The 15,874-nt window shown below is 42.4% G+C and overlaps 1 protein-coding gene and 1 long non-coding RNA gene across 4 annotated transcripts in view; one reads left to right on the top strand and one right to left on the bottom strand.

Moving 5' to 3' along the window:
- The window catches only part of LOC127926657 (zinc finger protein 883-like), a 61,881-nt gene that overhangs the window by 1,018 nt on the left and 44,989 nt on the right, over positions 1-15,874 (top strand). Inside the window, exons 4-5 of the mRNA XM_052512146.1 lie at positions 115-230; positions 366-543. Of these exons, the coding sequence (XP_052368106.1) occupies positions 115-230; positions 366-543 (294 nt within the window). The remainder of the gene's footprint in view (positions 1-114; positions 231-365; positions 544-15,874) is intronic.
- Positions 10,348-12,813, bottom strand: LOC127926663 (uncharacterized). Of its 3 annotated transcripts, XR_008124792.1 has the most exons (6): positions 12,670-12,813; positions 12,530-12,634; positions 11,215-11,319; positions 11,040-11,109; positions 10,760-10,934; positions 10,348-10,654 (listed from the first exon to the last, which is right to left on the bottom strand). It is a non-coding gene; the product is annotated as an uncharacterized LOC127926663 (long non-coding RNA). The 3 variants fall into 3 exon arrangements; XR_008124791.1 differs by having other exon boundaries at positions 11,215-11,284; positions 12,530-12,813; XR_008124793.1 differs by lacking the exon at positions 11,215-11,319 and having other exon boundaries at positions 12,530-12,813.

Here is a 15,874-nt window from a genome sequence, read left to right as displayed (position 1 = left end):
TCATCTAATACAACAGGCTTTAAAAATTCAATATTGGAGCATAATTTTTACTTATATCAAAGGGATGCAAAAGGCACCATTTTGTGGAACTACCCTTTTACATTAGCATTTTAGGCCCTTTTCACACAGGAGAGAGACATGACTATGGTGGATCCTCTGGGAAGAAGCCTCAACAACATCCTGATGCTGACGAGTCCGAGAAGAGTCTCTTCGGATCAGAACACCAGATGGTACAGCTTGGTCTGGTCTAGCATACAGCTTGCTCTATCTGGGTCTGGGCTGGGTTTCTGTAGAGCACTTTATGACAACAGTGACATCAGCATCCATAATGATATGTGTCTGTGTCCCCTCTTTATGGATACCAGGACAACGCTAGACCTTCCTCCCTCCCGGAGTCCCCGTGTCGTGCCTCTCCCGGTAGCACCTTACTGCTGGGCATGAAGAGGTTGTCTGTGCTGCTGGTGGACTGCAGGAAAACAACGGGGCTGAGTGGAACTGGGAGAGGTGGAGAAGAGATGAAAGGATCAGATTTAACTCATCAAAGTAAGTGCTGTAGTTTAGTTTGAACAAATACAATAGATCTGCCCACTGGTATTGATAAAAGTTAGCTTTAGAGAGGAACCAATAGACCATATAAAACCTTGTTTCAAGATGATCCAATGTAAGCTGCTTGTTTTACAAAAACTTTTCCTTAAAAATGATGACCTGACTTTTTTCAATCTTTACCAACGACATTTGAGTAAAGCCAGTGTGTCTGTATGCGGATGACTCAACACTGTACACGTCAGCTACCACGGAAACTGAAATGACAGCAACACTTGTCAAAGAACTGCGGTGAGTTTCAGAATGGGTGTCAAGGAATAAGTTAGTCCTAAATATTTCAGATTACCTTAAATTACATGGCCTACTATGCTAATTCTGTAGCGGTATTGTTAGAGGGGGGTAAAGAAATATTTTGTTGGAGCGCCAGGCAGGTATTGACCCTAGTTATTAAAGTTAGTTATTACCTGTTATAACATTATTATTATTAAATATTATTAAAACTGAAAGGATGAGAGTAGAATAGAGTAGCGCTTCCAGACACATTCTAAACATGGAGTCTTAAAGGAGGACTGTAGCATCCAATGATGAAACATTATGGAGTCTTAACCTGTATGGGAACGGGGTTCTGCCGCCAACAGCCAATGAAATTGCAGGGCGCCAAATACAAATCAACAGAAATCTCATAAATCAAATTTCTTAAACATTCAAGAATTAGGCACCATTTTAAAGATAAAAGTCTCGTTAATCCAGCCACAGTGTCTGATTTAAAAAAAAAATGCTTTACAGCGAAAGCTCTACAAACGATTATGTTAGGTCACCACCAAGTCACAGAAAAACCCAGCCATTTTTCCAGCCAGAGAGGAGTCACAAAAAGCACAAATGGGGATAAAAATGGATCACTAACCTTTGATGATCTTCATCAGATGACACTCACAGGACTTCATGTTGCACAATACATGTGTGTTTTGTTCGATAAAGTGCATATTAATATCCAAAAATCTAATTTTACATTGGCGTGTTATGTTCAGTAGTTCCAACATGCAGTGATTTTGCAGAGAGCCACATCAATTTACAGAAATACTCATTATAAATGTTGATGAAAATACAAGTGTTATGCATGGAACTTTAGATAAACTTCTCCTTAATGCAACCGCTGTGTCAGATTTCAAAAAAACTTTACGGAAAAAGCATACCATGCAATAATCTGAGTACGGAGCTCAGAGCCTAAACCAGCCAAAGAAATATCCACCATGTTGCGCAGTCCACATTAGTCAGAAATAGCATTATAAATATTAATTACCTTTGATCTTAATCAGAATGCACTCAGGAATCCCAGTTCCACAATAAATGTTTGATTTGTTCGATAAAGTTCATCATTTATGTCCATATACCTCCTTTTGTTAGTGTTTGGTAAACAAATCGAAACGCGAGTGCAACTTGCAGCGGAAAGATCGGACAAATTCCAAAAAGTTATATTACTGGTCGTATAAACATATAAAACGATGTATAGAATCAATCTTTAGGATGTTTTTATCATAAAAGTTCAATAATGTTCCATCCGGAGAATTCCATTGTCTGTAGAAAAGCAATGGAACGAGAGCTAACTCTCTCATGACCGCGCGTCACGAGACCAAGGCACTCTGCCAGACCTCTGACTTATTCCCCTCTCATTCAGCCCCCCCTCCTCTCATTCAAACAGTTTGAGAAACTTTAGAGTGTTTTCTATCCAATACTACTAATAATATGCACAAATTAGCATCTGGGACTGAGTAGGAGGCAGTTTACTCTGGGCACGCTTTTCATCCAAAAGCCCCCTATCCCAATTAAAGGAGTACTGTAGCATCTAATGATGAATTACTATGGAGTCCGATGCTTTAAAGGAGAAGTTTACCCAAAATCTAAAAACTCCGAAGTAATTCCATACATTAAAACTAGTCCAGTGGATTTTTTCCCTCTCCCCCTCTCTCTCCCTGTAGTGCTGTACTGAAACAGCTGCTCCCCCTCTCTCTCCCTGTAGTGATGTACTGAAACAGCTGCTCCCCCTCTCTCTCCCTGTAGTGCTGTACTGAAACAGCTGCTCTCCCTCTCTCTCCCTGTAGTGATGTACTGAAACAGCTGCTCTCCCTCTCTCTCCCTGTAGTGCTGTACTGAAACAGCTGCTCTCCCTCTCTCTCCCTGTAGTGCTGTACTGAAACAGCTGCTCTCCCTCTCTCTCCCTGTAGTGCTGTACTGAAACAGCTGCTCTCCCTCTCTCCCTCCCAGCTGTAGTGCTGTACTGAAACAGCTGCTCTCCCTCTCCCTGTAGTGCTGTACTCAGCTCCCCCTGTAGTGCTGTACTGAAACAGCTGCTCTCCCTGTAATGCTGTACTGTAAACAGCTGCTCTCCCTCTGTAGTGCTGTACTCAGCTGCTCTGTAGTGTGCTGTACTGAAACAGCTGCTCCCCTCCCTCTGTAGTGCTGTACTGAAACAGCTGCTCCTGTAGTGTTGTACTGTAAACAGCTGCAAAAACGTGACTCGTGACGTTGCTGGATACGGGCCTCACTCTGCTGCTTTAATTTATTATTTTATTACAGCTATAGCCTTTGTCTTTCACCTGGAGTTGTTTATTTATGTCTGAGAAAGAAAAAACACTTTTCAAACCATAAAACATACAGTGGGGCAAAAAAGTATTTGGTCAGTCACCAATTGTGCAAGTTCTCCCATTTAAAAAGATGAGAGGCCTGTAATTTTTATCATAGGTACACTTCAACTATGACAGACAAAATGAGATTTTAAAAAATCCAGAAAATCACATTAGTACCCAAAAACAGCCAAAGACAACTCCGCCATCTTGAAGTCAACATTAGTTTGAAAAAACACTAAATATTAACTTACCTTTGATCTTCATCAGAAGGCACTCCTAGAAATCCCAGTTCGACAATAAATGACTGATTTGTTCCATAAAGCCCATTTAGCCACTTGTTGTTGGCGTGTTCAGCCCAGTTATCCATCTTCATGAGACCATTTCCTCCATGACAAAAACTCAAAAAGTTCCGTTACAGGTCGTAGAAACAAGTCTGCAAAACATGTCTGCAATCAATCTTTAGGATGTTTTTAACATATCATCTATAAGGTTCCAACCGGAGAATTTCATTGTCTGAAGAAAAGCATTGGAACGGGAGCTAACTTTCGGAAAAAGCTGACCACGACTCCATTTTGTTGCTCCCTGCCTACAGACAGAAGCTAAAACAAGAAGCTCCCACGCTGAGGTCTGTTCAACGCTGGTCCAACCAATCTGATTCCACGCTCCAAGACTGCTTCCATCACGTGGACTGGGATATGTTTCGTATTGCGTCAGACAACAACATTGACGAATACGCTGATTCGGTGAGCGAGTTCATTAGAACGTGCGTTGAAGATGTCGTTCCCATAGCAACGATTAAAACATTCCCAAACCAGAAACCGTGGATTGATGGCAGCATTCGTGTGAAACTGAAAGCACGAACCACTGCTTTTAATCAGGGCAAGGTGACCAGAAACATGACCGAATACAAACAGTGTATCTATTCCCTCCACAAGGCAATCAAACAAGCTAAGCGTCAGTATAGAGACAAAGTAGAATCTCAATTCAACGGCTCAGAGACAAGAGGTATGTGGCAGGGTCTACAGTCAATCACGGATTACAAAAAGAAAACCAGCCCCGTCACGGACCAGGATGTCTTGCTCCCAGGCAGACTAAATAACTTTTTTGCCCGCTTTTGAGGACAATACAGTGCCACTGACACAGCCCGCAACCAAAACATGCAGACTCTCCTTCACTGCAGCCGAGGTGAGTAAAACATTTAAACGAGTTAACCCTCGCAAGGCTGCAGGCCCAGACGGCATCCCCAGCCGCGCCCTCAGAGCATGCGCAGACCAGCTGTCTGGTGTGTTTACGGACATATTCAATCGATCCCTATCCCAGTCTGCTGTTCCCACATGCTTCAAGAGGGCCACCATTGTTCCTGTTCCCAAGAAAGCTAAGGTAACTGAGCTAAACGACTACCGCCCCGTAGCACTCACCTCCGTCACCTTGAAGTGCTTTGAGAGACTAGTCAAGGACCATATCACCTCCACCCTACCTGACACCCTAGACCCACTCCAATTTGCTTACCTCCCAAATTGGTCCACAGACGATGCAATCTCAACCACACTGCACACTGCCCTAACCCATCTGGACAAGAGGAATACCTATGTGAGAATGCTGTTCATCGACTACAGCTCAGCATTTAACACCATAGTACCCTCCAAACTCGTCATCAAGCTCGAGACCCTGGGTCTCGACCCCGCCCTGTGCAACTGGGTACTGGACTTTCTGACGGGACGCCCCCAGGTGGTGAGGGTAGGTAACAACATCTCCACCCCGCTGATCCTCAACACTAGGGCCCCACAAGGGTGCGTTCTGAGCCCTCTCCTGTACTCCCTGTTCACCCATGACTGCGTGGCCACGCACGCCTCCAACTCAATCATCAAGTTTGCGGACGACACAACAGTGGTAGGCTTGATTACCAACAACGACGAGACGGCCTACAGGGAGGAGGTGAGGGCCCTCGGAGTGTGGTGTCAGGAAAATAACCTCACACAACGTCAACAAAACTAAGGAGATGGTTGTGGATTTCAGGAAACAGCAGAGGGAACACCCCCCTATCCACATCGATGGAACAGTAGTGGAGAGGGTAGTAAGTTTTAAGTTCCTCGGCGTACACATCACAGACAAACTGAATTGGTCCACCCATTCAGACAGCATCGTGAAGAAGGCGCAGCAGCGCCTCTTCAACCTCAGGAGGCTGAAGAAATTTGGCTTGTCACCAAAAGCACTCACAAACTTCTACAGATGCACAATCGAGAGCATCCTGTCGGGCTGTATCACCGCCTGGTACGGCAACTGCTCCGCCCACAACCGTAAGGCTCTCCAGAGGGTAGTGAGGTCTGCACAACGCATCACCGGGGGCAAACTACCTGCCCTCCAGGACACCTACATCACCCGATGTTACAGGAAGGCCATAAAGATCATCAAGGACAACAACCACCCGAGCCACTGCCTGTTCGCCCCGCTATCATCCAGAAGGCGAGGTCAGTACAGGTGCATCAAAGCTGGGACCGAGAGACTGAATAACAGCTTCTAGCTCAAGGCCATCAGACTGTTAAACAGCCACCACTAACATTGAGTGGCTGCTGCCAACACACTGACTCAACTCCAGCCACTTTAATAATGGGAATTGATGTAAAATATATCACTGGCCACTTTAAACAATGCTACTTAATATAATGTTTACATACCCTACATTATTTATCTCATATGTATACGTATATACTGTACTCTATATCATCTACTGCATCTTTATGTAATACATGTATCACTAGCCACTTTGAACTATGCCACTTTGTTTACATACTCATCTCATATGTATATACTGTACTCGATACCATCTACTGCATCTTGCCTATGCCGCTCTGTACCATGACTCATTCATATATCTTTATGTACATATTCTTTATCCCTTTACACTTGTGTGTGTATAAGGTAGTAGTTGTGGAATTGTTAGCTAGATTACTCGTTGGTTATTACTGCATTGTCGGAACTAGAAGCACAAGCATTTCGCTACACTCGCATTAACATCTGCTAACCATGTGTATGTGACAAATAAAATTTCATTTGATTTTAACTTTCTCGGGAGCGCGCGTCATGAGACCCAGGCTCTCTGCCAGACCACTCACTCAAATAGCTCCTATGAGCCCCTCCTTTATAGTAGAATCCTCAAAACAGGTTCTAAAGACTGTGACATCTAGTGGAAGCCCTAGGAAGTGCAAGCACATCCATAACTATCAGGGATTTAAATAGGCACTGTTTTGAAATTCGACTTCTCACTTTCTGTTTGGATTTCTTCTCGTGGTTTTGCCTGCCATATGAGTTCTGTTATACTCACAGGCATCATTCAAACAGTTTTAGAAACTTCAGTGTTTTCTATCCTGGTCTGGCGTCGTTATATGTGGTCTGTGGTTGTGAGGCCAGTTGGATGTACTGCCAAATTCTCTAAAACGACATTGGAGACGGCTTCTGGTAGAGAATTGAACATTCAATTATCTGATAACAGCTCTAGTGGATATTCCTGCAGTCAGCATGCCAATTGCACGCTCCCTCAACTTGAGACGTCTGTGGCATTGTGTTGCGTGACAAAGCTGCACATTTAAAGTGGCATTTTATTCTCCCCAGCACAAGGTGCACCTGTGTAATAATCAAGCTGTTCAATCAGCTTCTTGATATGCCACACCTGTCAGGTGGATGGTTTATCTTGGCAGAGAATAAATGTTAACTAACAGGGATGTAAAAAATTCTGCTTTCTTTTGTTTCAGCTCATGAAACATCCAACACTTTACATGTTGCGTTTATATTTTTGTTTATTGTAGTTACTATCAGTTTTAGGAACATCTTTCCAAATATTTCACCTTAATTTTTACTTTACCCAAAATATGACATCAGCAATAGTCAAAATGTTGAAAACCTGTCAATGTCTAAATAAGAAATTGGTCCATTTAAACAGCAGGTGTCGAACCCTTTCGACAACGGAGAGATGTTACTGATGTGCTTTGTGTCTTTGATGTAAAAACCAAGTTTTTGACTATCACAGAAAATTACTTCTTTAGTTATTTTATGTTTAACTTCTTGCGTCCGTATCCGGGAGCGTAATCATAGCCTCAAGCTCATTACCATAACGCAATGTTAATTATTCATGAAAATCGCAAATGAAATTAAATAAATATATTGGCTCACAAGCTTAGCCTTTTGTTAACAACACTGTCATCTCAGAGTTTCAAAATATGCTTTTCAACCATAGCTACACAAGCATTTGTGTAAGAGTATTGATAGCTAGCATAGCATTAAGCCTAGCATTCAGCAGGCAACATTTTCACAAAAACAAGAAAAGCATTCAAATAAAATCATTTACCTTTGAAGAACTTTGGATGTTTTCAATGAGGAGACTCTCAGTTAGATAGCAAATGTTCAGTTTTTCCAAAAAGATTACTTGTGTAGGAGAAATCGTTCCGTTCATCACGTTTGGCTAAGAAAACCCCCCGAAAATTCAGTCATTACAACGCCAAACTTTTTTCCAAATGAACTCCATAATATCGACAGAAACATGGCAAACGTTGTTTAGAATCAATCCTCAAGGTGTTTTTCACATATCTATTCGATGATAAATCATTCGTGACAGTTTGGTTTCTCCTCTGAACCAAATGGAAAAATGCACGCAGCTGGAGTTTACGCAATAATTTCGACGGAGGACACCAAGCGGGCACCTGGTAAATGTAGTCTCTTATGGTCAATCTTCCAATGATATGCCTACAAATACGTCACAATGCTGCAGACACCTTGGGGAAACGACAGAAAGTGTAGGCTCATTCCTGGCGCATTCACAGCCATATAAGCGCCCCCTATATCGAAGAAGTTAAGGAAGTGTGTAGGTCGCATTCTGTATCATACAGCTATGAAAGTTATATATTTAGAACTTCCTGCTCGATTGGAATCCAGCGACGTCTGTGTCCTAGAACTGTTTAGTTTGTGTTCTGACTTGTAAAACAGGATGACTAAAATAAGTAGTGTAAACATATCAGTAATTACCAGGAAGCTCTACATTTGTTTTAAAATCATACTAAGATTGTTAAACCAGAGAGATCTGATTCGGATTTACTCTCGTAGCACTGTTGTTTCATCATGTGGAGGTTTCATTTGGGTCTCTATTTTTTTTTTTAAACACTGTCTTTGGCAGGAGAAAGACCAGACTCAGAGGAACCAGAGCCAGGGACGTCCAAACCAGCAAGAAGACACCAGTGCTCTTACTCTGGAAAGGGTTGTAAATGGTTAGGGGCCCTGAAACAACATGAGCGAATACACACAGGGGAGAAGCCTTACCACTGCTCCCAGTGTGGAAATAGTTTTAGCAGGTCAGGGGATCTGAAAATCCACGAGAGAATACACACAGGGGAGAAGCCTTACCACTGTTCCCAGTGTGGAAAGAGTTTTAGCCAGGCAGGTAACATGAAACTACACGAGAGAATACACACAGGGGAGAAGCCTTACCACTGCTCCAAGTGTGGGAAGAGTTTTAATCGGTTACACTCCCTCAAATATCATGAGCGTATACACACAGGGCAGAAACCTTACCACTGCTCCCAGTGTGGAAAGTGCTTCAACCAGTCAGGGGATCTGAAAAATCATGAGAGAATACACACAGGGGAGAGACCTTACCACTGCTCTCAGTGTGGCAAGTGTTTTAACCTGATAAGGTCCCTGAAACATCACGAGAGAATACACACAGGGGAGAAGCCTTACCACTGCTCCCAGTGTGGGAAGAGTTTTAACCAGTTAGGGAGCCTGAAAAGACACGAGAGAATACACACAGGGGAGAAGCCCTACCACTGCTCCCAGTGTGGGAAGAGTTTTAACCAGTTAGGGAGCCTGAAAAAACATGAGAGAAAACACACAGGGGTGTTGCCAGTGTGAAAAAAAGTTTTAAACAGAAAAGTTTATTGGGAAAGAAATGATAGAATACACACAGGGTAGAAGTTTTACAAATGCTCAGACTGTGGGAAGACATATTTCTCATCACAGTCACTTAAAAGTCACGTGAGAATCCACACAGGACAGAATAATTACTTCTCCCAGTGTGAATATTGATATTTAACATCACATTGACTTAATTATTCTTAATTAAAATTCATCAGAGAACATACACAGTGCTCCAATTGTCTTATATTGTTGATTGAGAATGTGTTTACCTGTTTATACCAGATGAAATTGAATTGTACAAAGTATACGTAAACATATAGTTGTATGTTTTTATTGGAAAATATGAATTGAATATGGAGTATATAGAGTAAATCAGATTCCATGTGTTTAAATGGTCCTTTTTTAAACTCTGACTGTGTGTGTTTATCTGGGTGTGTCATTCCTCCAGCACTACAGATAATACAGTGATATTTGGATGTGATGCATTTGCTCCATTGTTTACATTTTCATTGTGGCCCACTGATGATTTAATGACATTAAAATGTTCAGACTCTGTAATGCAAAATGTTAATTGTATGTGTGTCCACATAACTGAGTATGTGACTAACCTTGTGAAACTGACCTATTATAATCTCCTGTTCCTGGGAGTATCGTCCTGCGTTGCAAACCAGCTGCATCTCCGTCTTTTGTATGAATAAAGTCCCTCCCAGGAACAGGAAACTATAAAGATATGTGCCCATCACCCACTGCTTCAGGAATTCAGACTGTCTCCACTGCGCTGTGTAACTCTGTTATTCTCTCTGAGCTCAGAAATAAAGAATCTTGGTTTGACTTGGACTCCAGCAGATCCTTATTTTATAATATTCACCACAACTCTCCCCCTCTTGCTGTTTATCATTGTCTCAATGAAGAGTTCTTTGTTTTATTTTCCTGGGGTCATTTACAAGCCTCCCACTGGTTGAATTAACTTTGTTTCCACGTCATTTCAACAAAACAAATCTATGTGATGTTTGATTAATGTGGAAAACTGATTGGATTTGTAAAAAGCCATGAACACAGGTATTTTTTTATTTTCACCGAACTGGCAACCTAAATCCACTGACAGGGGACATTTAGTGTAGTAGAACTGGCAACCTAAATCCACTGACAGGGGACATTTAGTGTAGTAGAACTGGCAACCTAAATCCACTGACAGGGGACATTTAGTGTAGTAGTAGGACTGCTACTTCCTACCTGACTGGTAATAGGACTTCACTGCTACTTCCTACCTGACTGGTAATAGGACTTCACTGCTACTTCCTACCTGACTGGTAATAGGACTTCACTGCTACTTCCTATCTGACTGGTAATAGGACTTCACTGCTACTTCCTATCTGACTGGTAATAGGACTTCACTGCTACTTCCTATCTGACTGGTAATAGGACTTCACTGCTACTTCCTATCTGACTGGTAATAGGACTTCACTGCTACTTCCTACCTGACTGGTAATAGGACTTCACTGCTACTTCCTACCTGACTGGTAATAGGACTTCACTGCTACTTCCTATCTGACTGGTAATAGGACTTCACTGCTACTTCCTACCTGACTGGTAATAGGACTTCACTGCTACTTCCTACCTGACTGGTAATAGGACTTCACTGCTACTTCCTACCTGACTGGTAATAGGACTTCACTGCTACTTCCTACCTGACTGGTAATAGGACTTCACTGCTACTTCCTATCTGACTGGTAATAGGACTTCACTGCTACTTCCTACCTGACTGGTAATAGGACTTCACTGCTACTTCCTACCTGACTGGTAATAGGACTTCACTGCTACTTCCTATCTGACTGGTAATAGGACTTCACTGCTACTTCCTACCTGACTGGTAATAGGACTTCACTGCTACTTCCTACCTGACTGGTAATAGGACTTCACTGCTACTTCCTACCTGACTGGTAATAGGACTTCACTGCTACTTCCTACCTGACTGGTAATAGGACTTCACTGCTACTTCCTATCTGACTGGTAATAGGACTTCACTGCTACTTCCTACCTGACTGGTAATAGGACTTCACTGCTACTTCCTACCTGACTGGTAATAGGACTTCACTGCTACTTCCTACCTGACTGGTAATAGGACTTCACTGCTACTTCCTACCTGACTGGTAATAGGACTTCACTGCTACTTCCTATCTGACTGGTAATAGGACTTCACTGCTACTTCCTACCTGACTGGTAATAGGACTTCACTGCTACTTCCTACCTGACTGGTAATAGGACTTCACTGCTACTTCCTACCTGACTGGTAATAGGACTTCACTGCTACTTCCTACCTGACTGGTAATAGGACTTCACTGCTACTTCCTACTGACTGGTAATAGGACTTCACTGCTACTTCCTACCTGACTGGTAATAGGACTTCACTGCTACTTCCTACCTGACTGGTAATAGGACTTCACTGCTACTTCCTACCTGACTGGTAATAGGACTTCACTGCTACTTCCTACTGACTGGTAATAGGACTTCACTGCTACTTCCTATCTGACTGGTAATAGGACTTCACTGCTACTTCCTACCTGACTGGTAATAGGACTTCACTGCTACTTCCTATCTGACTGGTATTTTCACTGCTACTTCCTATTTGACTGGTAGGCTAGTTGACTGCTACTTCATCTGCTGGTAATAGGACTTCCTGATAAAGCATACCTGACTGGTAATAGGACTTCACTGCTACTTCCTACCTGACTGGTAATAGGACTTCACTGCTACTTCAATAACTGACAGTAGAAAAAAATGGGCAGTCTATATACACTGTGTGCAAACCATGAGGTAGGTAGGACTTCACTTTTCCTATTGACTGGTAATAAACTGATCAGATGGGCATGTACAGGTGCTACTTCCTATCTGACTGGTAATAAACTTCACTGCTACTAAAAACCTGACTGGTAATAGGACTTCACTGCTACTTCCTACCTGACTGGTAATAGGACCTCACTGCTACTTCCTATGTGACTGGTAGTAGGGAGATAAAATCTCAACTTCAGCTTTTTATGCTACTTCCTCACAGGGTCACAGAGTACTTTACAGTAATCTGGCCCAAATGAGAATTGGCTTTAGGGACATCAGGGACCATTGCACCTGCTCTCATTCTGCTACTGGATGTGATGTCATATGCTATTCCTGACCTGAACTGAGTAAGGCGGACTTCACTGCATGGACTTGTAGATGACCTGGAGCCAGTGGGTCTACATAACATGGTAATAGGGCCAGCCGACTCAGAGCATAAAGTCCTACCTGACTGGTAATAGGACTTCACTGCTACTTCCTATAACTGACTGGTAATAGGACTTCACTGCTACTTCCTACCTGACTGGTAATAGGACTTCACTGCTACTTCCTATCTGACTGGTAATAGGACTTCACTGCTACTTCCTATCTGACTGGTAATAGGACATTCACTGTAGGCTTCCTACCTGACTGGTAATAGGACTTCACTGCTACTTCCTATCTGACTGGTAATAGGACTTCACTGCTACTTCCTATCTGACTGGTAATAGGACTTCACTGCTACTTCCTACCTGACTGGTAATAGGACTTCACTGCTACTTCCTACCTGACTGGTAATAGGACTTCACTGCTATTTCCTATCTGACTGGTAATAGGACTTCACTGCTACTTCCTATCTGACTGGTAATAGGACTTCACTGCTACTTCCTACCTGACTGGTAATAGGACTTCACTGCTACTTCCTACCTGACTGGTAATAGGACCTCACTTCTACTTCCTATCTGACTGGTAGTAGGACTTCTATTTATACAATCAATCAAGCACATTTTTATGGCCTTTAAAAAAAAATCTCAGCAGTGGTCACAAAGTGCTTTTACAGTAATCTGGCCCAGAGAATCCTTGGACACACAGGGCACCATTGCTCCTGCCATCTCATTCTCCCTGTGTGATGTCATATCCTTTTCCTGTTAAGGCACTTGACCAGCTGAGTGCAGGTGGGCTCTCCTGTGAACATGGGTAAGATAGCATAACGTCCTGTAGGCAGTATAACATAACATTCTGTAGGCAGTATAGCATAACGTCCTGTAGGCAGTATAGCATAACATCCTGTAGGCAGTATAACATAACATTCTGTAGGCAGTATAGCATAACATTCTGTAGGCAGTATAGCATAACATTCTGTAGGCAGTATAGCATAACATTCTATAGGCAGTATAGCATAACATTCTATAGGCAGTATAACATAACATTCTGTAGGCAGTATAGCATAACATTCTGTAGGCAGTATAGCATAACATTCTGTAGGCAGTATAACATAACATTCTGTAGGCAGTATAGCATAACATTCTGTAGGCAGTATAGCATAATGTCCTGTAGGCAGTATAGCATAACATTCTGTAGGCAGTATAGCATAACGTCCTGTATGCAGTATAGTAGGCAGTATAGCAACGTCCTGTAGGCAGTATAGCATAACTTCCTGTAGGCAGTTTGTAACGTAACATTCTGTAGGCAGTATAGCATAACATTCTATAGGCAGTATAACATAACATTCTGCAGGCAGTATAGCATAACATTCTGTAGGCAAATAGCATAACATTCTATAGGCAGTATAACATAACATTCTGTAGGCAGTATAGCATAACATTCTGTAGGCAGTATAGCATAACGTCCTGTAGGCAGTATAGCATAACATTCTGAAGGCAGTATAGCATAACACATCCTGTAGGCAGTATAGCATAACGTCCTGTAGGCAGTATAGCATGTGGTCCTTCTGGCTATTTAGTTGGGAATAGGGAAAGGCGCTATTGTAAGGCTGCACTAGACGGTTCAGAAAAATCCCGGGACCACCACAATACGTAGAATGTATGCACACATGACTGTAAGTCGCTTTGGATAAAAGCGTCTGCTAAATGGCATATATTATATTATTATATTACTTCCTGTAGGCAGTATAGCATAACTTCCTGTAGGCAGTATAGCATAACGTCCTGTAGGCAGTGTAGCATAACTTCCTGTAGGCAGTATAGCATAACTTCCTGTAGGCAGTATAGCATAACTTCCTGTAGGCAGTATAGCATAACGTCCTGTAGGCAGTGTAGCATAACTTCCTGTAGGCAGTATAGCATAACTTCCTGTAGGCAGTATAGCATAACATTCTGTAGGCAGTATAATATAACATTCTGTAGGCAGTATAGCATAACATTCTGTAGGCAGTGTAGCATAACTTCCTGTAGGCAGTATAGCATAACTTCCTGTAGGCAGTATAGCATAACATTCTGTAGGCAGTATAATATAACTTCCTGTAGGCAGTATAGCATAACTTCCTGTAGGCAGTATAGCATAACGTCCTGTAGGCAGTATAATATAACTTCCTGTAGGCAGTATAGCATAACTTCCTGTAGGCAGTATAGCATAACGTCCTGTAGGCAGTGTAGCATAACTTCCTGTAGGCAGTATAGCATAACGTCCTGTAGGCAGTATAGCATAACTTCCTGTAGGCAGTGTAGCATAACTTCCTGTAGGCAGTATAACATAACGTCCTGTAGGCAGTATAGCATAACTTCCTGTAGGCAGTATAGCATAACATTCTGTAGGCAGTGTAACATAACGTCCTGTAGGCAGTATAGCATAACGTCCTGTAGGCAGTATAGCATAACATTCTGTAGGCAGTATAGCATAACGTCCTGTAGGCAGTGTAGCATAACTTCCTGTAGGCAGTATAGCATAACTTCCTGTAGGCAGTATAGCATAACATTCTGTAGGCAGTATAGCATAACGTCCTGGATGCAGTGTAGCATAACTTCCTGTAGGCAGTATAGCATAACTTCCTGTAGGCAGTATAGCATAACGTCCTGTAGGCAGTATAGCATAACTTCCTGTAGGCAGTATAGCATAACGTTCTGTATGCAGTATAGCATAACTTCCTGTAGGCAGTATAGCATAACTTCCTGTAGGCAGTATAGCATAACATTCTGTAGGCAGTATAATATAACATTCTGTAGGCAGTATAGCATAACATTCTGTAGGCAGTGTAGCATAACTTCCTGTAGGCAGTATAGCATAACTTCCTGTAGGCAGTATAGCATAACTTCCTGTAGGCAGTATAGCATAACATTCTGTAGGCAGTATAATATAACTTCCTGTAGGCAGTATAGCATAACTTCCTGTAGGCAGTATAGCATAACGTCCTGTAGGCAGTATAGCATAACGTCCTGTAGGCAGTATAGCATAACGTCCTGTAGGCAGTATAGCATAACTTCCTGTAGGCAGTATAGCATAACTTCCTGTAGGCAGTATAGCATAACATTCTGTAGGCAGTGTAACATAACGTCCTGTAGGCAGTATAGCATAACATTCTGTAGGCAGTATAGCATAACTTCCTGTAGGCAGTATAGCATAACGTCCTGTAGGCAGTATAGCATAACGTCCTGTAGGCAGTATAGCATAACGTCCTGTAGGCAGTATAGCATAACGTCCCGTAGGCAGTATAGCATAACGTCCTGTAGGCAGTATAGCATAACGTCCTGTAGGCAGTATAGCATAACGTCCCGTAGGCAGTATAGCATAACGTCCCGTAGGCAGTGTAACATAACGTCCTGTAGGCAGTGTAACATAACGTCCTGTAGGCAGTATAGCATAACGTCCTGTAGGCAGTATAGCATAACATTCTGTAGGCAGTGTAACATAACGTCCTGTAGGCAGTATAGCATAACTTCCTGTAGGCAGTATAGCATAACATTCTGTAGGCAGTATAGCATAACGTCCTGTAGGCAGTATAACATAACATTCTGTAGGCAGTATAGCATAACATT

This window comes from Oncorhynchus keta, unplaced genomic scaffold, assembly GCF_023373465.1.
Source record: "Oncorhynchus keta strain PuntledgeMale-10-30-2019 unplaced genomic scaffold, Oket_V2 Un_contig_8036_pilon_pilon, whole genome shotgun sequence".
In the NCBI taxonomy this organism is placed as follows: domain Eukaryota; kingdom Metazoa; phylum Chordata; class Actinopteri; order Salmoniformes; family Salmonidae; genus Oncorhynchus; species Oncorhynchus keta.
The sequence above is the reverse complement of the archived record's forward strand: the minus strand, read 5'-3'. Positions and strand labels throughout refer to the sequence as shown.